The sequence below is a fragment of the Petromyzon marinus genome, chromosome 64 (assembly GCF_048934315.1).
Source record: "Petromyzon marinus isolate PM22_M1 ecotype Great Lakes invasive population chromosome 64, UKy_Petmar_22M1.pri1.0, whole genome shotgun sequence".
Lineage (NCBI taxonomy): Eukaryota > Metazoa > Chordata > Hyperoartia > Petromyzontiformes > Petromyzontidae > Petromyzon > Petromyzon marinus.
In genome coordinates, this window is record NC_133730.1 from 4,375,866 (window position 1) to 4,402,600 (window position 26,735).

The following is a 26,735-nucleotide window of genomic DNA, read 5'->3' on the forward strand; positions in this document are numbered from 1 at the left end:
ATTCGGAAGCCACTGGAGGTATGCACTTTTAATTCTAGATGGAAAACTAATTTCTTTAGAAAAGTTTTTCTGTGTTTAGTTTGTTGTTCTTCCCCCCGCACCTCCGATTAGCACGGTTGGCTATGTACGGCGCGAAAGAAATTCAACGTAAATCCATACAATTCACTTATGGATGATGGGCCTGCCCATGCTATGAGGGTCGTGGGTTATTGAAGATGCAGCAGCATGGAAAGTCCAGTACAACAACAGACTCTGCTGCACTGCCCTCTTTCACGAGGATTTGGAGTTCAGAAACTCTTGGCTCCAGGGAGAATTGTCAGATTTTTGCTCCTTGAATTGTAACAGAGCCACACAGGCCTGTATTGACCCCATACACATGTACAGATTTCATATGTCTAATGTGTCCAATCTGCCATTGGGTTAGTCATAGGAAATTATGACTTTGTCCCTTATCTTTTTGCCCTCGGGCTACATATAATTGTTGTAGCCTTTGTGTGCATCTGTGATGAACATGCTGTGGTTCTATCTCCGAACCACATCATTCATATAATGGCTGGCAGGAATATTAATATTATATTTTTCATTTATCACCAGCTGAGAAGCTCCATTGATGAAATGTAAATACAATAAAACAAATATAGGTAAAACCGCTAATTCCATACATTGTCAGCTTGGAGATTTTATTTCATTTGCATCCAAAAAGTGGTTCACGCCCCGCTCTGTGAACCCGGCGACCAGAGTTCACTCCCTGGTCACGGCCAACATCAGTGACCAGTGATGTTTGGGACTGATGCGTCCTGCTCCATCTTGACCAACCCAGACTGACCAGCATAGCGAAGTATGGTCAAATGATCCCAATGACTGGCATATCGTATGGGAGGCGTTCATCAAGCAGTGGATTGACAAAAGGGCTGTTAATTAAATTATATTATGACATCTACGGGACCCTTTCCGCAGTATCAAAAAATATGAAAAAATCAGATTAGGTTTTACCCTTTCTGGCAATAAAAAGGCATTAAGATGTTCAAACACCAAATAGAAACCTTTTTGTAGGCCAATCGGTTTCAAAGACAATGCAGAAATTATAATCAGAGGCCTGTTTTTCTTCTTTGGTTCTTTCGGTAAAGTCACGTAGAATGAGAATAAAATAATAAATTGATAAAATAAAATAACACAATAATATTCTCACGACGTTTCGGCCACAACACAAGCGGCCTTCATCAGGTGAAGGGGACGAGACTGTCTGGAGGACAGCGCTGGAGTGAGAAAGCCACGCTGAGATCACGACTTTTAAGCTGTGTGAGAAGAAACAAAGCGCCTTGACAAAGGAATTAGCATATAATTTAGCATTGAAATGGCTGAGTGATTAGCTTGTGACTGGTCACAGAAAAGGCTATGTTAAAGTTAAAGCATACACATCCGCAAAGGCACCCCTTGACAAAGGAATTAGCATAGAATTTAGCATTGAAATAGCTAAGTTTAAGTATACACATCCGCCGAGGCACTCCTTGACAAAGGAATTAGCATAGAATTGAGCATTGAAATAGCTGAGTGATTAGCTTGTAACTGGTCACAGAAATAGCTATGTTAAAGTCAGAGCATATACCCTCACCGAGGCACCTAGTACAAATCAAACAGGAGAATTTAGCATTGAAATAACTAGGCGAATTTAGCATTGAAATAACAGTGATTAGCTTGTGACTGGTCACAGAAATGGCTATGTTGAAGTTAAGGCCTACACATCTGAGCTATTTGTCAAGGAGTGCCTCGGCGGATGTGTATACTTAAACTTAGCTATTTCAATGCTAAATTCTATGCTAATTCCTTTGTCAAGGGGTGCCTTTGCAGATGTGTATGCTTTAATTTTAACATAGCCTTTTCTGTGACCAGTCACAAACTAATCACTCAGCCATTTCAATGCAAAATTATATGCTAATTCCTTTGTCAAGGCGCTTTGTTTCTTCGCACACAGCTTAAAGGTCGTGATCTCAGCGTGGCTTTCTCACTCCAGCGCTGTCCTCCAGACAGTCTCGTCCCCTTCACCTAATGAAGGCCGCTTGTGTTGTGGCCGAAACGTCGTGAGAATATCATTGTGTTATTTTATTTAAATGTTTTATTATTTTATTCTCATTCTACGTGACTTTACCGAAAGAACCAAAGAAGATGAATCCTTGCAGTCATGAAAGCTTTAAATCGAAAGAGGCCTGTTTGCATGTTTTGCCACAAGTACTTGCGGTTAATGCAGACTCGACGCCTTGCATACGCTATCTAATTGGTGTTTGAACATCTTAACTCATTGACTTTTCCAAGACAGAGGTTCTTTGTAAGCCATCTGGCTACCATGAGAGATTCGTTCATGAGGCTATCCACATATACAAGCACAGAGACAATTTCAACCGAGAAGATGGATTCTGGCTTAGCAATCATTGGAAAGATTTGATAAACCATTTCAGGTCTTAATTGATTGTTCACGCTTACAGTGGCTTTCAGACAGCATACATTAATTTTTCGTCTCCCCCCTCCTCTTTTCAGAACATAGATGGACTAGTCCTTCTAAATAAACTGCCAAATCGCTGCGCGTGGCGCTGACGTTATTTATAAATAAATAAATGCACCGTTTTAAAATAAATAAATTAATGCGGACCGACACACCTGATGACGACCGTTTGTGTTATGGTCGAAACGTCGTGAGAATTTTTATTGTTTTAAATATTTTATTATTTTATTGTTTCCCTTCAACGTGACTTTACCGAAAGAGCTAAGAATATGAATATATCTTAACTCCCGTTTTATTTCCAGAAAGGGTAAAACCTCTTTTTATTAGTTCATGATATATCATTAGCTGTCATTTACCGGCGCGCTGTTAAACACCACACACCAGCCCGCCCTAGATGCTCACACTGAGAACCGTGCTTCTTGGTAACCTTAGATTCCCTGAGTCTGCACCGTGGAGGTTTTTTTTAATACCTCCCTATCTTTGACGATTTCTATGTCAGTTGCGTCGTTTCACGTGAATCGTCCTGTAATGCATCACAAATGCATCTCGAAGTCCCCATCCCCCCCCCCCCCCGTCTCTTCTTCGCTCTCCGTCTGCGGTGCCAAGTGATTTATTTTGTGCAATGCGCACGGGTGCAGCGGAGGTGATCATGTCTCGTGTAGAGGATGACCCCCCCTCCGACTGGCGCGGCGGTTGTGTGGATGAAATATTTTTTACAGTTTGTCGCAATTGATGGATTTTAAGAACTTGCAAAGCTCTCTTGCGAATAGTGTGCGAGGGTGTGACTCTTAGTCCACTGCACAGCAGGTGCGCAGCCTCTTCCATGTTTGGCTGTTGTGCTGTAAAGAGTTTTGGTGCGTTCTCTGGTAATAATAGTGTCCTGCACGATGTTTGATGGTTTTTTTCACATTCTGGAAGCGTCTTCAGAACCTGATTTGAAGCGAAGTGAGCTCTGTTAAGCTCCTGGAAGAAGCTCGCAGCATGTCCAGCGAAACGTCGAACATTAAAAACAGTACAACCCGAAAACACATCGCAATTTTTTCAGAGTCAGAATATTTATTTACACTGGAGGATGAATCCGATGAGCTATGAAGCTCTTTTTCACAAATGTCCAGTAGGGGTGGGTCAGAAAGTAAAAAAAAAACCACTCAGAGATATGAACGTTATAAACATACATAATTATTTTGGTCACCTATGGAAAGAATTAATTTGCGTTGTCAGGACACATTTTCGCCAGGGTCCATTCATCTGTTCCTCTTTTTACTGCTTTTTTTACCGATTCGCATTGACCAGCGTAGTGAAGTTACGCTCAAACAAACCCGCTCATGAACTGACACAGTTTGGGGAGTCCTTCCTCCAGCAGTGCATTGACAAAGGGCTTGAAATGATCTTACCTATGACTGTTCTTATTCGAGTAAACACCCTGCTTATTTGAGTACAGTGCATATGGAATGGAAATAAACCAGATTGGCCAAAGAATACCCAGACATTCGAGGAGAGAAATGCTTAATGCGCCACTACAGGATGGTGTGTCAAACCGTTTACTCTGCTCAGACGGTTGGGTACGTACGGTGCGAAATAACTTCTACATACATCCTGTGGGTGTCTTTTCACATGATAATTCGCCCTGCAGTGTTAACTGGTGGTGGTGGGAATTAAACCAGCCGTGTGCCACCGCAGTGGCGATCACGTTTTCCACTGTGCTCTTCAGCCGCTGCAGAAGTCTCACGGCTCTTACGCGGTATAAGCCAAATGTTGCATCTGCAGCAGCTCGATTGTGCAATTTGGCGAACGCACTTCAGCAAATTAACGAGCTGCCTAACGGAGCAAGTAGAAGCATTTAACCGTTTATAATGGGAGTGCCCTAAAGAGATGCAATGTAACCGAAGGTCTTTGTGCGTTCATTAATTATATAAAATTTAATTAACTCGGGTGTCTGGTGGTATATCAAGTTTACTTGATCCTGAACATATGAAGACGGCTTGTGCACTGGCCCACAATAAATTGGCTTTGAAAGAACATTGCCGTTAAATATTTCCAACTAGTTCTCCCTGTCTATATAAATATAAAACCTGTTTCGCGGTCTTGTCAATATGGCCGTTTAAATAAAAATAAATGTTAAAACCCTAAAGAGTTTTCCAAAGCATCGGCCTGCATGTCCAAATGAGGTGACGCAAAGATTGTGAGCTTAACCAACTTTGTTTCGCGGTCGCAATGAATTTTGGAACCAATACTTTACATTGATCACCACTGTGAAGGTTGTGGTTGCGTAACCAAAAAAAGGGGGCATTTGTATACATGCGCGTGCTACCATGCGAGAGAGAACATTGTTCACATTATTTACAGACAACAACGAGTAATAATAACAAAAGGTTGGCGGTTATGAGAACAGCCTTTTGTATGATTACTTTTAGAAACGACTAATTTGGATCGAAATTAGTTGGGTCGATTTCCGGGGACGAGTTTTAAGAGCGATTCTACAATTGAATAAAGGAAAGAGTTTATAATTGAGAGTTTCCAAGATACTCGATGGAGTTGCTGTGCCTCCATACATAAAAAAACATAACAGACAAGCCACTTGGGGAAAAATAATTCTGTCTCATTTCATAAATCGTCATGTTCCCATGTACTGTTTGTTATTCTTTAAAATTTACTTTGACTGGTAAATATAGAGGCAAAGTGAGAGTAATCTACACAAGACCATAAATATGCCGACCATAAAGACTTTACAACCGTGTCAGTGGCAAATTGAGTCTTGAAAACCAAAAACGATTTCATAAAGATAATTTTAGCAGGCAGGGAATTGATATACAAAGCTTGACAATGTTATTCCCATAAAGAGAGATTGAAAAGTGGGTGTACGAATTGTTTTTTCATGGAAATTGACACAATAATTCAATTGCATACCTGAGTTTTAAATGAGATCAAATAAAATAAAAAGTTTTGGCATCTTCACGACCATTTACATGCCAAGTATTATCTACTGGAGTATTTTCATGCGGTGATAGACTCTCCACTTGCAGCTGCGTGACTCGGCAGACTTGCATTGTCGGGAAACTACACCACAAGTTGACATCACACGGCTATTTCTGGAACCAATTTAAGATATTGTGCCTTTGTATCGGTCGACATGTGATTTTCGCTATATTTGACCCTTAAAATTTGAATTATCCATCAAACATGTGCTATAGCAAATAAATAAATACAACTTTTATAAAATTCTTTGAAATGGGGGACAGGGGTAAAACCCTTCAAATCTTTACACTCGAATCCTAGGTTTCCTGGATATCGAATCCACTTTCTCAACGTTGTTGGCTCGGTGTGCTACAGTAGACATTATGAGCCACCCTAATTCGTCACCCTGGTCAGCCCACTTTGCTTTCATGTTGAAGTAAAAGACGTGTAATCGGGCACGTGAGTGACGTCGATGTGTGAGTGGCATCCTTAGCCGGTTGTGTAAGCGCACCCCCCTAATGCAGTAAATTGGTGCCAAGGCTTGTTGGCTCAAGCAAATTTGAGAAACACTTTCAAGACGTGGTGGAGAAAACATGACATAGGGTCTCGGCTCCTGATAAAGGACGGATTAAGTCTGTGTTTGGCCCCTGTCTGAATCGTGTGGAACAACTTTTACAATTTTTTCACACCTCTGTCTGGGCGTTTCCCCACCACAGAGACGTCTTGCCAGTTCTATTTTCATCAAGCAGATGTGTAAAACTCTCAACTCCACTGGGCTTCTGTGTGGGCAGCCTCGCGAATGGTTTTGCCAACTTACGTTTCCCCCGCCGCCCCTGCCGTGGTCCACTGATCGTAACATCGCCGCTGCTGCTGCTGTCGTCTTTAACAGGGGCACGAGAAGGAGGCGCTGCAGCTCATGGCTACGTACCTGCCCAAGGACTCGTCGCCGGGCTCGGCGTATCAAGAGGGCGGCGGGCTCTACGCGCTGGGACTGATCCATGCCAACCACGGGGGCGAGATCACCGAGTACCTGCTGAATCAACTCAAGAACGCCAACAGTGATGTACGCAGCTGTCCAAAGGCGCCACCGCCGAGTGGACGGGCGATTTTTTTTTTTTTGCTACTGGGATAACAAAAAAGTTTTACTTCCAGGGAGTCTTTTTAACGCTTTCCCACACTTGAGTTGAGAGCATTCATGCGATGTCTTTGTCCATCGGGTCTGCCTGTCCCATCTGTATATGTCTTAATATTGGCTGTGGTGTTGTCCACCCAGGCAGGATTTAATACAAGCAGGTATACAGAATAATAGGTTTTTTTACGCTTTTATCTGGCACAAAACTGACACCTTTTTACAAAGGATCATGTTTGCATTAACCACAATACCAGTGTGTCAAAATGCAGACCAAAAAAAACAGCACACTGATAATGTATGCATTGTCCTTGAAATTTTTTTTAGAGCTCAATTTCAAGGACAATGCATACATTATCAGAGTGCTGTTTTTTGTTTGTATTTTGACCACAGGTATTGTGGTTAATGCAAACATGATCCCTTGTAAAAAGGTGTCAGTTTTGTGCCAGATAAAAGGGTAAAAAAACCTATTATATTTTGCTACTGGCAAAGGAGGTCTCATGATGCAGGTATACAGAAGTAAAGCAAATGCTACCCTTGACTCAGCACTTCTACAGATACTTTAGTTATGTTATTGCAGAAGTTCCTATTCATCTTCTTTGGTTCTTTCGGTAAAGTCACGTAGAATGAGAATAAAATAATAAATTGATAAAATAAAATAACACAATAATATTCTCACGAAACGTCGTGGCGGAGGGTCCCCCTGCTACGTGACTTTACCGAAAGAACCAAAGAAGATGAATCATTGCAGTCACGAAAGCTTTAAATCGAAATTTAAGTTCCTATTCATTTTATGAATGCCATGGCAACAGTTGTACAACCATGCTGTGTTCTTACCAATGACATTTAGAATTCAATGTGTATGATGTTGTTTGTTATGAGGGACTTGCCTTTTGGTAAACCAACCGAATTGATGAAAGGGTTTCCCCAATACTCGGCGATAAAATAGATATAAGCCCTTTTGAGTCAAGGCGATGTCACACTTCATATGCATGCCTTGCTTTGCCCCCCCCCCCCCCCACGTAGCCAGTGACATAATCTCCTGTCGTGTGACATTTCGTCGAGGCTGGGAAGGTTACATTGTGATCACTGCTGAAATACTTAAGGGCATAAACGCTTGTTTAGATATCGTCATGGAACCATGCATACATTTTTTACTTCTTGTTTTCTCTGGGATGGCATTTGAGCGAAGTGCCATATGCAAGTGACTTAATTCGTAGCTAATTAGAGTTGCAATTATCGGTGGTTAAATGATGGTGGGGGATGATTAGGAATTAAGACGTCACTTTGCTAAACGTTATACTCGGTAAAATTAAATGTGAAATTGTTGTGGGTTTACTCTGCGACATGCCGGCGTGCTGAACTTGGAACCAAGTGGCACGTTTTGTTTACTTAACAAACCTTACCGATTGGCTGTGTCGGGTGGTGGCGAGTTTAACGACACGTTTTTATTTTACACATTCTAACCAAAAAAAATTTGGATCGGAAAAATTGTTGGACGTTCAACTTTTGTTATTTACAGCCCTTGGTCAATCCAACATTGGACAAAGTCCTCTGCCATGTCAGATATTTGGGGTTGTTTGACCCATGCCTCACCACGCTGGTTGGTGTGGGTTGGTAAGGGGTGGCGGAGGGTCCCCCTGCTTTTAACAAGTTCAAATGTCCCTTGCCCTGTGGTGTTAGCCATGGCTGGGAAGACTCGAAGCTTGGGTGATAGTGTTCACAGTACTTTGTTCAAACCACTGCACCATCACTCATCCTCTGGTTCAAAATAACATCTGGATTCATTTCCATCCAGTAAAGCAAATATGACCCGACCTAATGCGTTGGGTTATGCTGGTTTAACTTTTTCGTGCTTTGGTCCATTTTTTTTAATCTCAAGGATTGTTATGAACTTTCTTTTCAGTACCTTGGGCAGTCTAACATGTAAGGTCGTCAATTTGTAGTTAATATTTGTCCAGGTTACACAGGCATGGCATATTAATATTGCCTGGGGTAATTGTGGTAATGAATGCTGGTCGTAAGAGCTGTTGGCAATTATTTGGAACTTTTGAGTTCACTAGGTATCCAATGATTCTTCAACTAATTGTTTAAAATATATTCTAACATGCACGATTCATTTATTAACTTTTGTGTCTATGACTTAATTACAGTGTATGCGTGTTGTTCGCTCATGTAAAGTTCGGACATCTTCCAAAGTTTGGCTCAAGATAAAGCGATAAGTAGATATCCGCTTGGGCCGGTACCAATTTGGATTACTACATTATGGTCCTGGGAGACATGGTGACAAGCTTGGGGAAGCCTTCATCCACCAGTGCATTGATCATGATTGTCGGTGATTGTGTTCGTCTTACATTTAGGCCCATGATACAAATGAGATGGAAGAAATTAGACAAACAGGATCTGTTTTTGAATTGACCTTTGATCATGAATTGTGACATGGGACTTAATTGTGGAGAATGGATGGTTAACTGCCTAAGGTTTGTGATTTGAACAGAATGGAAGTAAAATTTTACAGAGAATGATCTTTAAAAGCACCGCACTGTCGATGAAAAATAATAATGTTCAGTAAAAACACCAATCTAATTTAAAATAAAACCAAGTGACCTTTGAAAAACTTAACGGTTCATCCATTTTTATTAAATGGTTGCACATATTCAGCAGTGCTGTTCACATCATAGAAGTGCAGATACATAAAATACAATTAGGTTTGAGGTCTTCATGTATGAATGTTGAACTTCTTTCGCACCGTACGCAGCGAACCGTGCTCAACGGAGGTGTGGAGGAAGGACGAGAAAAAATAAACACAAAAAAACAATTTTAAAGAAATTTGTTTTTAAACTAGATGATTTAAAAGTGCATAGCTCTAAGTGGCTTCCTAATATCGGAAAGGAAGCGCGTTACAGACGGCCGCAGAAGCGCATCCTGAAAAGCGCACGATGCGGTGACCGTAAAATTAACGAAAGCCCTTCATGAAAGAGGGGTGGCACTTTTTGAAAGTAACTTGTCAAAGCGTCGCCGAATAAATGTTGCCCCTCAGCCAATGTCGTTTCGTCTCCCCAAAAAGACGTGAAGAAGACATCGGGCAAAAGTTTGTGCTCAACAATTAAGCACCGGGAGCTGTCCGCTGGAAATAAACCTTGATTCTCGTGCATTAATTACTCCCAGAATTAACTACTGCACTGCATTGCTTGGCAGTTGTGTAACATCCTCGTTAAGCCCCGATCGCTTTAGAATGCTTCTGCCTGTCTGCGAAGGAGATTTAAATTTTGTCATTCAGGGACTCGGAGTCCTTTTTTTTTTCTTATTTGGAGGCTCTTGTATAATCTTCATGTTATACGGATTTCAGGCTATATTGATTCTCATTGGTTATACCTTTATTCATAATCCAAATTATGGTCTTACTGTGGCGTGCTTTTACAGCTCGGTGATTATTCAGTTTTATACTTTGTATAGTTATTTTCTCTGTTTTTTTGTCGATTAGTTTTGTTAAGTTCCCCGGGAACTTTTTGTGAAATGTGCAATATGTGCTTTGTATTCATTTTACCAAATTGTTTATTTTATTTAGCAATTTTATTCCTAATGGGTATCACGTCAAAAGAAAGAATACATTTACATTTGCACCATCCAAACAGTGCTGTGCAACAACCCCCTGTTCGGGAACATTCTGGAAAATGACGTCAGACACTAACTACTTCTGTATTTTCTTCAACTGCCTCTTCTCCAAAATTATTTGGTGGTGCACTTGGTTATTTGCCGCGGCTTTTAAAGAACATTTTCTTGGCCCTTAGTGGCAAATTAAGTGAAAAACTAAATCCAACCTAACATGAATGTTTTTAATAGACCATTGATTTCTGACACGTGACAAGCTGGTATAATTGGAGTTTGCACAGGTCACTCTTGAATATCAGACTTTCCTGCTCTATTGAGTTTTCATGTGGTCACATAAAATAAACTTGGAACGTAATTACAGGGTGGTATGCACGGATTTAACTTGTGATTTTTAGCGGTGGCTGCTCGGTGCCACGACGTGGAATTAGCCTCTTGAGCCATCTGGCAACCTCCCTAAGTAATAACCCTTTTGGCAATGTCAGACGGTTCCGAAAAGTGAGCCAGCGATAACAAAACGCATTCATCTACCCACTGCGGCGACCGAGCGAGCACAGAGAAGCCCCAGCCACGGTGTGCATCTTAACGCGGGTGCGTGTCGCTTGTGCGTGTCGTGTCGCGCAGATCGTCCGTCATGGCGGCTGCTTGGGCCTGGGTCTCGCCGCGATGGGCACGGCCAGGCAGGACGTCTACGAGCAGCTCAAGTTCAACCTCTACCAGGACGACGCAGTCACAGGTCGGTCTGTGCCCGTGTCGTCCACTACCTCGCCTGTGGCGTTTGTCCGGTGCCCCGTATACCGGGCCCACGGAATGTTAGCAACGGCGGCACGGCTGATTGCACGAGTTCCGAGATGGCCTTTGTGCGTGCTTGGCATGTGTATTTTTCGCGTGTATTTTCTAGCACGTTTGATTACATACAGTGCGAAAGAAGTTCAACATATGTACATGCATGTGTTAAGATGTTAACTTGTCTGGTATACAGGAGGTCGTGGGTTCCATCCCGACCTTGGCGCTGTGTATTTGGAGTTTGCATATTCTCCCCGTGGTCGCGTGTATATTTATCCAGGTCCTCCGGTTTTTGCTCCACGTTTAGAAGTATGCATTTAGAGTCTTTGGCTGCTATAAATTTCCAAATGAATAAGCCACTTCTTTGGGCTATCATTTGTGGCCACTTTGCTATATATACACCAGGCGAGGTAGTTAACCGTCCCGCCACCGCGGCGATGATGACGATGCTCGTGTCTTGATGACGACGCCGCCGTCGGCATGTGGTGTCTGCAGGTGAGGCGGCGGGTCTGGCCATGGGCCTGGTGATGCTGGGGTCGCGCTCCGCCACAGCCATCGAGGACATGGTGGCGTACGCGCAAGAGACGCAGCACGAGAAAATCCTGCGCGGTCTCGCCGTCGGCATCGCCACCGTCATGTACGGGCGCATGGAGGAGGCCGATGCCCTCATCGAGAGCCTATGCCGTGATAAGGTGAGATCTCCGGCCGGCCGACACCCCGACCCTCTCACCTCCCACCCCCCCCCCCCTTTTTCCCCCGTGCATTAAAGCTGAGCAATGTAAAGTTTCTGTATCCCTGCCTACGTGGCGGTTTGTGCACTGTACAAGGCGCCTCTTAAAAAAAAAAATATCCAGGGCCACGATGCAGGCCAAAATGGCGCACCTTGTGCACGTTCTGACTCCTGGCAAAGGGCTAAGCGTTCAACTGAACGGTCGGAGAGCGTGTGTCCCGCACCTCCGATTAGCACATTTGTCTACGTACAGTGCGAAAGAAGTTCAATACGCTTGCATACATACGTGTCGGTGGCCAACATATACAAACAAGCAGCTTCATTCATAATAAAGGTTTTTGGGTTGGATCGCGTTATTTATAAATGTGCCGTAACCCTCCACCACCCGACACGGCCAATCAGCAAAAAAGTGTCACGTTGACAGTTTGGGTACCAGCGAAACGTCGTACTCAAACTGTAAATGTTGTGGATTCACTCTTCAACACACTGGTGGCCTAAGTAGTGAACTATTTGTCTTTTGTCAACGTGACACTTTTTTGCTGATTGGCCGTGTCGGGTGGTGGAGGGTTACGACACATTTATAAATAACGCGATCTAACCCAAAAATCTTTATTATGAATAATATTGGTCGCGAAAGCCTACATGTTCAGCAGCGTCATATAAATGCTCAAATAATTTCGAGACATGCCATTATTGCGCCGGTCATGTCAATACTATAATTCTTCAGTGATTGGTTTACGTCGTTTTTGGGAATTGTAAAATGTTGTGCGATGGGTTGACATAGAATTTCCCGGGCATAGCAATAAGTAACCCCATGAGAAAGCGAGGCCTAGGGTGATGTTAGGACACGGGGGGGGGGGGGGGGTGTGCTCTCACTGTGCGTGTAACGGTATGAGTGACTGTCTTAATATAATAATGTTATTTTAGTATTTTAAAAAAATCTGTTTATTTTATTGGCTGTAATAACTTGACATTCAGCAAATGATGAATTCCTTTAACCTCGGGCCAAAAGCTTTTCTGTCAGGTTTGGCATGGGGATGGAGGAGTGAAGCTAAATGTGTGGCTGTAACCATCTCGTCAAAAGGCAATTTTCAATTGAAGAATAATTAATATCCTGTTCCTGCGCTCAAGTCTCCTACAATACGTCCTTAAAGCATTACTTTTCAATTAATGTTTTCCAACAAATTATTCAACGTGCACGCGAGGCTGCCGAGAGATACATTATGTCTCGTGCAAAAATACACACGGGCCTAATGATCTCGGTTCTTTCTTGCCTTTGAAACGGGTTGAAATGTACTCATGATTGTACGACAGTTTTGTGTCTGAACGAGGTCACCGTCGTGCCCTTTGTGTTGGCGACATCGATACTTGGGAGACAAAGGGCGGTTGGGCATGAACCGTGCCAGTCACATACCGTCCTTTTCCGTACTGTCTTCTTCTTTAGTCCAGTGGCAGGTCCTGGCTCAAGCACCTGTCCCACCTTCAGCTGTCTTTAGTTAAGAATCAGAATCTTTATTTATTCTGGAGAAATCCGATGAGTTATGAAGCTCTTTTTCAAAGATGTGCAGTAATGTCCAGTTCACTGTAAGCCTCTGATCAAGTCGACGAGCAGCATCTCCCTTCTGCCTCTTGGTAGCTTTCCCAAAATCTGTCCCGCAAGAACCTCCTTTGTTAAGCTTTTACCTCTGACGATGTTGCCGAATCCACATCTTCTGCCTTTTCTGGATCATCAAAAGACAAACATCATTGTCATTCACGCACTCCTCATCATCATTACACACCAGAAGAATCATCCACCAGCAGCCTCTAATGAGTACCTAGTGTGGATTGTGAACGTCAGCACTGGCGAGACAAAGGTGTGCTCTGCTGGCCTTGACAGTTGCTCGCTAACATCACTTGCTGCAATAGTGTATGTATGTTGTAGCTAACCGTGCTAATCGGAGGTGCGGGGGGGGGGGACAACGAACTAAACACCAAAAGCAGTTCTAAAGAAACCAGCTTTCAATCTAGATTTAAAAGTGCATAGCTCCCAGTGGCTTCCTAATATCGGTAGGAAGAGCGTTCCAGACGGCCATAGAAGCGCATCTGATAGTGCGTGTGATGCAGTTTGACTGTCTTTGCCCGATGGATAGCCAAAAGCCGCTGCGAGGATGACCGAAGTTTCCGTTAGTTTGCTTGATGGTTTATGTCCCTTGACGAGATTGGCAAGGTATTGTGGTTCATTTGTGGCAAGCACTTTGTGTGTCATGAGTGTGACTTTCTTTTATATAGGCTATGTGGGGGGGGGGGGGAATCTTTGTTTTTGTATGCGGAGAGCTTTGTGCACCGTGTTTGTGTGAAAGCCATGCGCCACACTCGTACCAATGAATGAAGCTCACTTGCAGCTCATCATTAATGCACCTTTGTTATCTCGCACAGAAAATTTTATAGGATTTTTTCCCTCCCCACCCAGCCAATAATTGATCCTGGCCAAGGGACAGTCGTTGAGATAATGGGGCTCCTAAGACCACGTAAGATTGCCAAGTGCCATGCTGTTATGAAATATCAATTTTTTTACGTTTTTATTGCCCATATTACACCCCGTCATCTACGACACAAATCTGCCCTGGCATCAGCTGTTCATAGGGGAGCTGTCAATGTATTTATAGCCGTTTATTTATTTTGATTCTCAATTTTGCCCAAGCGCCGATGGTTGTGCGCCTAAAATCAATCGAGTTTTATTTCATCATTTGTTCATTCATTGTGAAATATTAAACCTGTGCACCACACAGTAATGTGAAATTATTTCTCCACCTACACACGCAGTGTTTGTTTTTTTGTGGGCATTATTGTATGTGACAAGTTCATCTCTCACATTTGGAGAATTATGCTAATTAAAATGACAAAAGTGTAAGGTGCTTTAAATTCTTCATGGCGCGCTCGCGTTGCTTACGCCATCGCATCGGATTGCAACCTCCACTGCACTCCTGGGCTCCGTATGCGACCTGCCCTTTTGCGATTAAGCCTCGCATGTAGCGAATCTGTTGCACTTGATCATTAACGGGTAATTGCACGAAGATGATCACGAAATATTTTGTATTTGCACCGCAAGGAAGATGCCACCCAAAAAGACAATCTCCCCCCCCCCCCCCGTCTTCTGCTCATTTTTCCGCACGATTGCCCGAACGAGAATCCAGTAACGTCGCATTTATCTGACCCGCTCCTGACTGAGCTTTTAGGCAAGATATTTATTTGAAAAGGTCAGATCTGCGAGTGCCCTGCGCATCGTGAGATTGTTGCGCCACGCTTATGCGCGTCAGCGTAGCGCGTTGTTTAATCGCTCCCGGGTGGTAATGCGTGACGGTCGGATATGCGACGACGTGTGTACTTTTGTACATACCTTGGCTGGCCTGAATTCTTTCCATCGGAAAACGGGGGGGGGGGGGTCAAGGGGGGGCGGTCGATCAGGGTGCGGGGAGGAATCGCCAAACATGTAAAAATCCAGAGTGTCGTAGGTGATGGGAACATTGAATTTGTCTTGGCATGTTAACATTTTATTTTCGTCAGCAATATGGTCTTGATCTTCTGCTCCGGTATTTCACGCATTGAGCTTCCAAAACTCGCCTGATAAACTCCGGTGTCATGGAAAGTCGTGGGGGAAAAAAAAAAACCTCTTCACAATTAATGCCTCGGAAAACTCGACGCACTCGTCAATAACATTGCCATAAAAGTAGAAAATATATTAAAGGAAATGTTTCTGTCAGTGATGCTTAATAGCACGCAAACATAATAAAACCTCAGTTTTGTCTGGAAAGTACATCGGATGTCCTATATTTAAAGAGAGCAAAACTTGCTTTTTCAAGTAACACGAATATAATACCTGTCACAATGATTTTTTTCTCTTTTGGCGAAATCTTGGTAAATGTTAAGAGCTGTTGTGTGGTGATATTTTCGCGGTTAGAGAGCATCCAATAACAGGCTTCACTGCCCATGGCTGTGCTCCGAATTCTCAATCCGGCTTTCGCCGACGGCTCCATTCACGCCCGCGGAGTTTCACCGACCTCGCACGCTGTTTTCGCGCTCGCTTCATTAGCGCGTGCACCTCAGAATCGCTCGCCTCTTGAAAATAAGGAAAGTTTTACATATGCTGGTCATGTGTCGCTGTCTTTGCATCCGTGTCTTTTGCTTGTGGCCATGTTACTGCCGTGTCTATCACATACGTGTCTTTCACATCCGTGTCTATCACTTGTGGCCGTGTTACCGCCGTACATGAATGTACTTTCTTTGTACATCACTGCTACTTGTCCACAGGCGTATTCATAAAAATTACATTTCGTGTAATCCCCACGGGGCAACGGAACGTGTGCCTAAGTAGGCGTTTTGGAGGCGGGCGTTGATTGCCAGCCCCCCCCCCCGCCACCTGACTTGACCCCCTTTCTCCTCGTCCCACTGCGATGGGTCTTCAATGCTTTCCAGCTCAGCTTCATCCGTAACAGGGGGGGGGGGGGAAGGGTACGATAAGGCTGGTAAATATTACCTCGTATGCGCGAACACGTGTTGCGATGTGATGCTCCGAGGCACTGACCCTTTTGAAAAAGTCTACCAAACCGTTGCTCAAAACATGAGACTTAGAGCGGGACAAAAAGGAGGATTATTAGTTTATATGCAAATTATTTTTTTTGCCCCCGACGCCTGCTCTTCTGCTTTTGTTCTGCCAATTTATTTCTAAGCACAAACTCGCTTTGGAGGGTGTTATGCAAACCACGGCTGTGCGTGCTTTTATCCCCCCCGCTTAGACTCTTGTGCTGCCCTTCAACTGCCTGAAACTTGCAGGCCCGTAGCTCTTCTTCTCACCACTGGAATCAACACTGACAGCAGGGAGCATGGAACTCTTTGGCCAACTGCCAGCCCTGGATCCAGACATTAAGCTTTCACAGAATTTCACGTGATCTAATATTCCCTTGGTAGCGGACACTTTGTGATTACGCATTTCATATCGAGTCTTTTCGTGTAAAAATGGTCGGTGACTGGTCTAATGTCACCCAACTTTCCCGCTTGACGTTTCTGTATTATGGATGATATTGGTTGCGAAAGCCTACGTGTTAACGTGACGTTTCTCACGTATTTTAGTTTTTTTATTATTTGTATGATATTTCTATATTTTAGTTTGTGCCGGAGGCAAAGTATTAATCAGCGGCTGCTCCGCTTTCTCCCGACGGGAAAGTCCATTCATTGATCGCTAGAAAAATTGGGGCAACTAAATGATGAGCGGTTCTTACGAAATGATTTGTAAACAAATTTTTGTCACGGATACCTCGCCGTGGGTGTAACGTGGCTAGACTTTGCGATGCAGAGGTTGTGTCGGTTCAATTTCCCGGCACGGCAGATGAAAACAATGGGCAAGTTTCCTAAATATCCCCTACCTCTGTCCAGCTTGCGGTTTATATATGGGTGCGCCACTGTATTTATTATCAGAAGATTGTGTGTATGGTGGGGTGAAGTGTGGGTACCCACCCATCTCTTCCTCGATGTCTGACCAGCATGAAAGAGTAGGCCCAAATTACCTTCAAGAAGGGCAATTGTAGGGCTGCACCTTTTTACTTAGCAAAATAGAATACACTATATTCTTAGTTTTTTCGGTAAAGTCACGTTGAAGAGAAACAACAAAATAACAAAATATATATAAAACAATAAAAAATTCTCACGACGTTTCGACCATAACTCAAACGGTCATCATCAGGTGTGTCGGTTTGCATAAATTTATTTTGAAAACGGCATATTTATATATATAAATAACGTTTGCGTCACGCGCAACGATGGCAGTTTGCCAGGACTAGTCCATCTATTTTTTTTTTTGAAAAGAGGAGGGGGGAGACGAAATTTGTTTTTATGTATGCTGTCTGAAAGGCACTGTAAGCGTGAACAATCAATCAAGAACTGAAATGATTTATCAAATCTTTCCAATGATTGCTAAGATAGAATCCATCTTCTCGGTTGAAATTGTCTCTGTGTTTGTATATGTGGATAGCCTCATGAACGAATCTCTCATGGAAGCCAGATGGCTTACAAAGAACCTCCGTCTTGGAAAAGTCAATGGCATGTGAGCCTACTGAATTAGAACAATGATCTGCTACGGCCGAGGTGTTGGTCCTACCGTGTTTAAGGTCTGCTTTATGTTCACGAATGCGGTCCGAGATATGGTGTTTGGTTTCTCCAATGTAACTACTACCACAGAGGCAACTTAGTTTGTAGACACCAGGGTATTGTATGTCCGGAATCACATCTTTTACAGACGGAACCAGATCACGGATTTTATGTAATGTGTTGAAACGGACCTGGATCTTGTGTTTATTCAAGATTTTGGAGATCTTTTTTGTGTTTATTTGCATCCTATCAACGTACTTGGTATGACAATGAATTCAAACATTTAAAAGTGAATAAATTTACAGACCTTTGTTCTCGATTTACTTATTTGGTTACTAGATATCACTCAACGATTATGTTAGCTTTGGCCAGGAATCAAACTTATGCCTATGCCACTGGATTCATAGCACAGTGCACAAACTATTGCTCCACCACTCCACTCCCACGATGGAATATCAATCCTGGAAATGTGCAGACAGAACTGCAGCCCATTTTTCTCTTTGCATCTTGCGTGTACATGATGATACATTTCTATAGGATACCCCACTGATTTCCAATGACCCTTTTTACTTCTTGATAGGTGATTGAATATTGTGAAAGCGATGGCTCTGTGTCTTGCAGAGGAAGGAGAGCGTTAAACATTTCAAATGGGCGTACTGAGATTGGTAGGAGGCATCTAGAGGCTATGTTTTACCTCTGCTCTGTAATTATTTCCAATTATTTTCTTGGGGTGTCTGCGAATGGATTACCCTGTGTATTGCGAATGCACTTGGTAAATGGTGGGAGGGTGGAGAGACTGAAGGAAGAGGCAGGATCCATTTGAAGCCAATTCCTCCATGAGAGGTGGCAGATGGTTGAACTCCAATTAATGCCTCGCAGCTGCGCTCGTCGATCGGCCGATATGTGGGGTTTGTGGGGTATTTTTATTGGTGGAATGCGAGTGTCTGCTTCATATCACAGCGCTTTAGTCGCCCCCCGTTCCTCCTGCCGTGAACACTCCGATACCCCAGTGTCCGAAAGCGGTAAACCTCATCGACCCGCTGCTCCAGGCGACGTGCCGATTCCGCTCGGTGGAAACACAGGAATTGGAAGCCATTCTGAGAAGTGCCGAAAATGGCACTGCCATCGTATACCGCCAAATTTACACCACTACCATCCCGCACCACCGACTTAGCGCGGTTGGCTACGTACAGTGCAAAAGAAGTTCTACCTACGTACCATATCCATACCCTTTGGTTCTTTCGGTAAAGTCACGTAGGTATAAAATATTTTACCGAAAGAACCAAAGAATATGGATTCCTGCAGTCACGAAAGCTTCAAATCAAGATTGTACCATATCCACTTCGTACTCTGTACCTCGAATGGGCCATTATTATGACACGTTAGTCAATCCACTGCCGGATGAGGGCCTCCCCCACACCGTGCGGGTCGTGGGGGATATTTGACCATACTTCACCACGCATCACCACGCAGGACAGTGCGGCTTGATGAAGGCGGGGAGCATGGACATAGGAGCGTAGAAGTGCGGTGCAACAATAGTTTTTTTTTCTGCGGTGCTCCGTACTGCCGACCGTGCAGGCCTGTTGTTTGTTGTCCTTCCCCCTCACCTATGATCAGCACGGTTGGCTACCTACGGTGTGAAAGAAGTTCAACATACATCAGCATACATATGGTGCTCACCCATCCGGTCGCCCTGCTTAGCTTCTGAAATCTAAATACACAGGGATGCGTTCCGGGTGGTTTGGTGATCGGCAAAACTAATGCATTTACCCCCAAATTCAACACGACTCTTGTTTATGACCGGATTTGTTAATTGCGATTGGGTTTTATTTCCTGCCTTAGTGTGACACGCAGATTAAGCTATTCATCTTGATAAATGTTCTGGGTGGAACCAGGCTAACCGAATTCAAAAACTGTGCGTACCTGTACGTATGTATTTACGTTGAACTTCTTTCACACAGTACGTAGCCATACTCTTTGATTTTATTTGTGACACGCAGATTAAGCTATTCATCTTGATAAATGTTCTGGGTGGAACCAGGCTAACCGAATTAAAAAACTACCCATACCTGTACGTATGTATTTACGTTGAACTTCTTTCACACAGTACGTAGCCATACTCTTTGATTTTATTTGGTAAAGTCACGTAGATCAAATAAAACAAAATAAAAGAAAATCACGACGTTTCGGAGGCAACACAAGCTTCCGTCTTCAGGTGGAAAAGTCAACGCAGAATATCTGTGTCAGGAGCACAGTTCAGAGACAACCGGGATTATGTACAGGTTAAGTGAGGGGGGAGGAGTCAGTGAGGGGGCGTGGGTGGGTGGGAGGGCTTGGTTAAGCAGCCTTTTGATAGGCTGCTGCGGGTAACAACCACTTCGCACTGCAGGGGAGTGGTTAAAAAAAAACACCTTTTGTTATGCTGCGTGTGGTGTCGGGGAGATTTGTCCACGGGGCCATCCAGATTTACAAACACAGACACAACTTCAACCGAGGGGATGGTTTCAAATTGAGCAATCACTGGAAAGATGTTATAAATAAAGTCAAACGTTTGCTGTCTCTCAATTTTTTGTACAGCCATTTCCTTTTCTCAGTGGTTGTATATCAAACTTCAGCTACCTTTTAACTGAACAGCCGTTTGCACCCGCTTTCAAAATCCCCCCGACCCCCCACGCAGCTTCAGCCGTTTGCACCCGCTTTCAAAATCTCCCCGACCCCACACGCAGCATAACAAAAGGTGGGTTTTTTACCCACTCCCGTGCAGTGCGAAGTGGTTGTTACCCACAGCAGCCTATCAAAAGTCTGCTTAACCCAGCCCTCCCACCCACCCATGCCCCCTTACTAACTCCTCCCCCCTCCCTTAACCTGTATATAATCCCGGTTGTCTCTGAATTGTGCTCCTGACACAGATATTCTGCGTTGACTTTTCCACCTGAAGACGGAAGCTTGTGTTGCCTCCGAAACGTCGTGATTTTCTTTTATTTTGTTTTATTTTATCTTCGTGACTTTACCGAAATAAAACCAAAGAGCATGAATCCTTGCAGCCGCGAAAGCTTCAAATCTAGAAGTACGTAGCCAACCGCGTTTATCGGAGGTGCGGGACAAACTTGGGGGCAGCACGGGGTTCCGGAGTGTAAAAAAAAACAATTGTTAAAACCAAACGCCTGAGGGTCGTATTGGAGGTGTGCAAGCGTCGATGTAGTTGATGTGCTCAAACGAAGTGAGAATTGACTATAAACTGGTCCCTGCAGTTGCGATTGTCTGGCACTTGAAGCGAGTGGCACAGTCACTGCTTGAAAGTGATTTTCCATCGCTGTTGTTAATCTCTAGATCCGGGCAAGCACTTAGAATATCAGCTGAAGATTGTCACAGTAAATGAGGGTTTTGTGGTTTGCAGCCACTGAAATTGATGTACGTATGCATTCACACAGATTGTGGAAATTAAGTTGTAGTTAGATAATAGTTTTATCTTAAAGAGGGAAAAAAAATATCAGATGAATTTGATTAAACAATTGACTTTGACAAATGACAGCTGAATAATGCATGTGAAACTGGTTGGATTGAATAATATATGTGAATCTGGTGAGATTGTTTTCATTCAAATGTTATCTCAATCGTGCTATCATGTTATAAGATGAAGTATCCAGTTGGATCCTCGAGTCAGGGCAGTGTGAACCCTTCCCGTTAGAGAGCAGCCCACAGGCATGAATATCACAGAGCTCTACCCGACATCCCTTCAAGTGACCTCTGTGCCACAAAGTCACGTGTGCAGCACTTCCCACCAACTCTCATGCTGATCGTAATGTTAATTTATACAAGTCAAATTGATGTTTAACATTTTTTCAGAGCTGTAATTTACAAATAATTTGTACTTAACATCTCGCCATAGTGGCGATGTTAACTTCATCGCCTGCTATACAGGAGGTCATGTGTTTGATCCCGACCCTGAGGCTTGTATTTTTGGAGTTTGCATGTTCTCCCTGTGATCGCGTGGACTTGTCTCTGGGTCCTCCAGTTTTTCCCTCCAGATTTAGACTCAACGTGTGTTTTGAGTATATGGATGCTATAAATTTCCATGTGATAAGCCACTTCGTTGAGCTATCATTTGTGATAACCGGGTCGCTTCTGAAAGAAGCTATATAGCTCAGTGGGCCCTTACCTGGTAAAATCGAAAATAGTCCTATTAGTTAAGTATCAGAACCAAATTTAAGGTGATATGTTTTTTTGTCCAGCCATGGTTGACCTGGCTGAGACCATCAACTCACTATACTTGAGAACCTGGTTTAGTGACGTGCGACTGCCAGGATTTGAACCCAGGATCTCTATTGTTGCCCGCTTAGCGCCCTTACCCTCTGGCTAGATTTTCTGTTTTCGGAATGATATATATTCAGGCAGCTGGTTGCCGTAATGCTTTGGAGCCACTCGCTTTCAATTATTTCTTGGTTTAATCCAACATCATCTACGTAACGATTATGTGAACCGAGGGGCAATGACGTCAGCCGACCATGCGGGCCAACTCAATTATACGATTGTGAAAGATCCATAGACATCGTTCTCTGGAATAGATGCGATGTATCAATGCTAATTTACGACAAATTTCCACTACGGATAGATTAAGATTTCCCCCCACCCCCAGCTCCTTTAAAAATGCTTCTAATCTACGCTCGTTAAGGGAGGTGCAACCCAAAAAGACGAAATAATTTTTATCTTATGGATGCGCACACAGGCTTTGTGTTGCAAGCTGTCCATCATAATTTTGAAGGTTTCTGAACTAGTCTGTAGACTTTAAAGTTATTTTCCGCGTGCCATTATAGCACTCTGGCGATGTCACTTTCAATCATTGGAATACGCCTATTCAGTACTTTTTGGGGTTGTGTTTTCGTTCATGACATACCCTTTGGCAGAAATTTTCCCAAGGCCATATACAGGTTTCCCTAGCTTTATGCGGTAAATACGTTTCGCAAAAAGGGCGTTCAAAGCGAAACCACCTAAGGAGACAGCTGCCAGCTGAATTGCGCATGGCGGTACACACAGTACATCTACAGAGTACTTATGTCTGTATGAGAGACGGCTGCCTGCTGGGTAGCGCTTAGCAGGACACGCACAATGTTGTCCCACGTCGGACCGCATAGCCACATACGATTGAATTAAAACCGCATGATGTCCCAAAATTCTGGGTTGAAATGGGTTCGCGCACATCCATGAAAATTGCACAAACCGAACCCGTGTAAAGCGAGGGAAACCTGTATACTGTGTAGATATTCAACTGTCCATCTATTTTCAAAGATGATGGCTCTGCACCATGTTCTCTTTTTGCCGTTAAGTCCGATCCCTGAGGTGCAATGTCATGAACAGATGTCGCCTAAGAATCTGTGAACTTCACTGAAGAGTTGGTGTGATGCTTGACCTCTTTTAATGCTTCCTAGCTAAAATTTTAAGCTCTTATGCATTAGCTCTGTACGTCCCCTGTGTCCGTAACGTGGGGTGCGAATTGAGTTCCGATAACACTCTCAAACCTGATCCATTGTTAATGAAACTTTAATCAAACGTTCCGTGGCATTTCAGGAATTTTTTTGATAAATTCAACACAGGTTTGTCCAACCAAAACTTAATAAACGCATACCAGAGCAAAATATGCAAACACTTTTTTTTCCCTCCGACAGCGACTTTTGTTGCCTTCCATATGCTGTGTGGGTCATAGGAGTCATGAAACCCCGCTTCACCGCATTGATCAGTGCGGGCAAGTGAAAGCTGGGGGGACATGTACACGAAGTACAACAGTGGATTGTGCTGCACTGTCGTCTTCGCATCGGCCATCACGGTGAAATTATTTCACCACCGCTCGTGCCTGCAGCCACAGATGTTTTCCAATAACAAAAATAAAGCTGACAATTTGCCTGCCTTGTGTGTGCGAGCGCAGGACCCCATACTGCGGAGGTCAGGCATGTACACGGTGGCGATGGCATACTGTGGCTCCGGCAGCAACAAGGCCATCCGACGTCTGCTGCACGTCGCTGTGAGTCTCCCAATGCGTTTGCTCGTTGTGCCGTGCTAGGTTTTCGCGATCGTCCCCACGGTGTTTTCTTTTCGGGGTTGGGTACCAAGTGCTGTTCGTTTCGCTCCCAACGCGCCGCGCTGATTCTCTCCAGGAATCGGAACGTTTCGGTTCCTGAAGTGAAAATTAGAAATGTGATTGTAATGTATGTATGTAGCCAACTGTGTTAATTGGAGGTGCGGGGGAGGGGGGGAAGGATAACAAACTAAACGCAAAAAGCAGTTATATTTTTTTTATTTAAAAGTGCATAGCTTCAGTGGCTTCCTAGTATCGAAAGGAAAAGCCTACCAGACGGCCTCAGAAGCGCATCTGAAAGCGCACGATGCGGTGACCATCTTTGTCCGATGGCTAGCCAAAAGCCTCTGTTGCTGTGAGGATGACCGGAGGTAGCGTCATGCTTTATGTTCCTTGACGAGATCAGCAAGGTATTGTGGTTCATTGGTGGCAAGACTTTTGTGTGTAATGAGTGCGACCTTATGTAAATGAGAGCAGTATTCTCAATTTCCACCACTGGCTTTGAACCAGTGGTGGAAATTCTGCATCGTTTATGTCGTCGTGTGCCTGCTAAGCCACACGATAATTGTTTGCGTCGCACGCAGCGAAAGTGGGACTTGTTTTAATCGCCTGCGTAGTCACGATGGCCTGAGTTGGCCCCTGACTGTTATTTGAACTCAGAATTCATACCGCAAAGTCTTGCACTTTAACCACAGTGTACCGCCTGGCCAGATTGTATGTTTCATGTCTGTGAAACCTATTTCGGCAAGAGAACTACGCGTCCTGCTCTGGAGAGAGATCCTTTTTTGACTCAAACAGGAGGTTTTTTTTGTTACGTTCGCGGAAATAAGCAAATTTAACTTTTCGTGGACATAGCCACCGTGCTTTATATCACCGCAGCATATTGTAAGATTTAAATAAATTTCAAATCTTCAGTAACATTTTACATCGCTTATCAAATTTCGAACGATATCAACTGCCCAACGGGAATTAATCGGCGCTGAAATTGCACCGATAGTTTTCAGTGCCGTCTCCTGGCCTTCGCAACAATGCAGTAATATCCTGTCCAGTCTACCTCGGAAAATATGCCCGGGTGTAGCTTTGCTTTGATCCCCTTGGGTGGTTCAGTACTCCATCTGGGCACATGAGCCACGTGCCTCCTTTTGGCAAAACAAAAATGTACGCAGACCATTTTTTCCCCGAATTTTGGCTTTGGTGTAATGCCCTTTGTGTTCATGCTACCCCAAGAGTGCTCAATCATTTTGATTAATTGCCCCCCCCCCTCTCCCCCTTCCGTCAATGCTGTTTGTATTTGTTGCATGGCTGGAACCCTCGTACTTTGGCTGTCCTCGTAGAGATTAGAGGTCTTTCCCAAAGGAGCTGCAAGGTGGGGAGGAATTAAGCCACTGTGAGAAAAGTGGAGTGCTTGAAAAAAAAGCTGACAGTAGTCTATTGGCCCGTACGTCGGGTGTTTATGCATGTGTTTATGCATTGTCCTTCCACTGCCTGTGGTTAAATAATCAACACGATCCACACCATGTGGAGAGGCTCTCTCACCCAGCAGCGGGTTGGACAAATGATTGTTGTACAGGTACACTTGCACATTTTTAGGAAAGGGCTTTAGGAGAAACGAGTAAGTTTTTTTTACATATATATGGCCCCTAGCTATTTTAATTCCACATCTATCGAACATTTTTCACGCAGATGGTTTTTGCCCTGTGATGCCGTAGGGTTAACCACAACAGGAGCTTAAGCCTGAATTTGCTCATTAGTCATGCGGTGGTCTGTCAGTCAGTGGCAGATAAGGGATTTAAAATCTTTCCGTTGGACGCTAATGACATTAACTTGCCGTTAATTTGAGCGTTATTTATGAATGTGAATGTGTTTTATTAGACCGAATACCACCAAATGGATAAGTAGGTATATTTAAATAAACTGGTTAAGCAATTATTAAGTGAAAATCTGTTGTTCGCCTTTGATTCTTTTTGGAAATTGTGCTACAATACATTTGGTCTCGCATTTTATTTTTAATGTTTTATGCATAAAAAATGTATTTGCTGTTTTTTTGCTGGCTTTAAATGAAACCCAGGGTCTACCTTTAAAACAGGCGTGGTTTCAATCAGCGTTTTTACTGCGCAACTGTTTCACCCATAATTGGCCCTTGCCTGGTTAAGACTATAGGTCATCTCTCTGTGACGATTAAAATAATTCATTTACAACCGCATGAGTAACATCAACAACAGGCCGATGCACACATCTTCATGAATGGAAAAATTAAAGACAAGTCCCTGCAGTGTGATTGTGGCCATGCAACCAAAACTAAGAACCGTACAGTTGGCCCATAGAGACATATTGCGGTATATCGAGACCAAGAGATACATTAAAGACAAGCCACAGTTGTGCGATTTTGGTCCTGCAACCCAAACTATAAGCCATATAGTAAACCCATAGAGACGCCTAGAGACTCAGAGACGCATTGAGATACATTAAAGACAAGCAACAGTAGTGCAATTTTGGCCATGCAAACCAAACTATGGACCATGTCGTAAACCACTGGAGTCTGCGCTCCAACGGAGGAGGAACAGCCAAACTGCATAAACTCTCCTGAAGCCCTCTCGTCGTGGCCAGCGGCAGACTTCGACATTGCCATTTAACTGCCGAATGTATTGCTACCGCCATAATGCGCAGCAATAGACAAATAATTTACGTGTATTTCCTTGGGCGTATCCAGCAGGAGAGCCAATTGACGCTCTTTCTATTGCAAGGGAGCACACCGTTTTAATGATAGTTGCGCCACACGCGGTGCTTACACACCACCCCCATCCCGGGGCGCCATGCCGTCCTTAATTGATTTGGT

At 43.7% G+C, this 26,735-nt stretch overlaps 1 protein-coding gene across 4 annotated transcripts in view; it reads left to right on the forward strand.

Annotated features, from left to right (window-relative positions):
• The window catches only part of PSMD1 (proteasome 26S subunit, non-ATPase 1), a 150,673-nt gene that overhangs the window by 14,275 nt on the left and 109,663 nt on the right, over positions 1–26,735 (forward strand). For all 4 annotated transcript variants that reach the window (XM_032977669.2, XM_076054094.1, XM_076054095.1 and 1 more), the window contains exons 12-15: positions 6,342–6,515; positions 10,815–10,926; positions 11,472–11,668; positions 23,750–23,845. In XM_032977669.2, the coding sequence (XP_032833560.1) occupies positions 6,342–6,515; positions 10,815–10,926; positions 11,472–11,668; positions 23,750–23,845 (579 nt within the window). The remainder of the gene's footprint in view (positions 1–6,341; positions 6,516–10,814; positions 10,927–11,471; positions 11,669–23,749; positions 23,846–26,735) is intronic.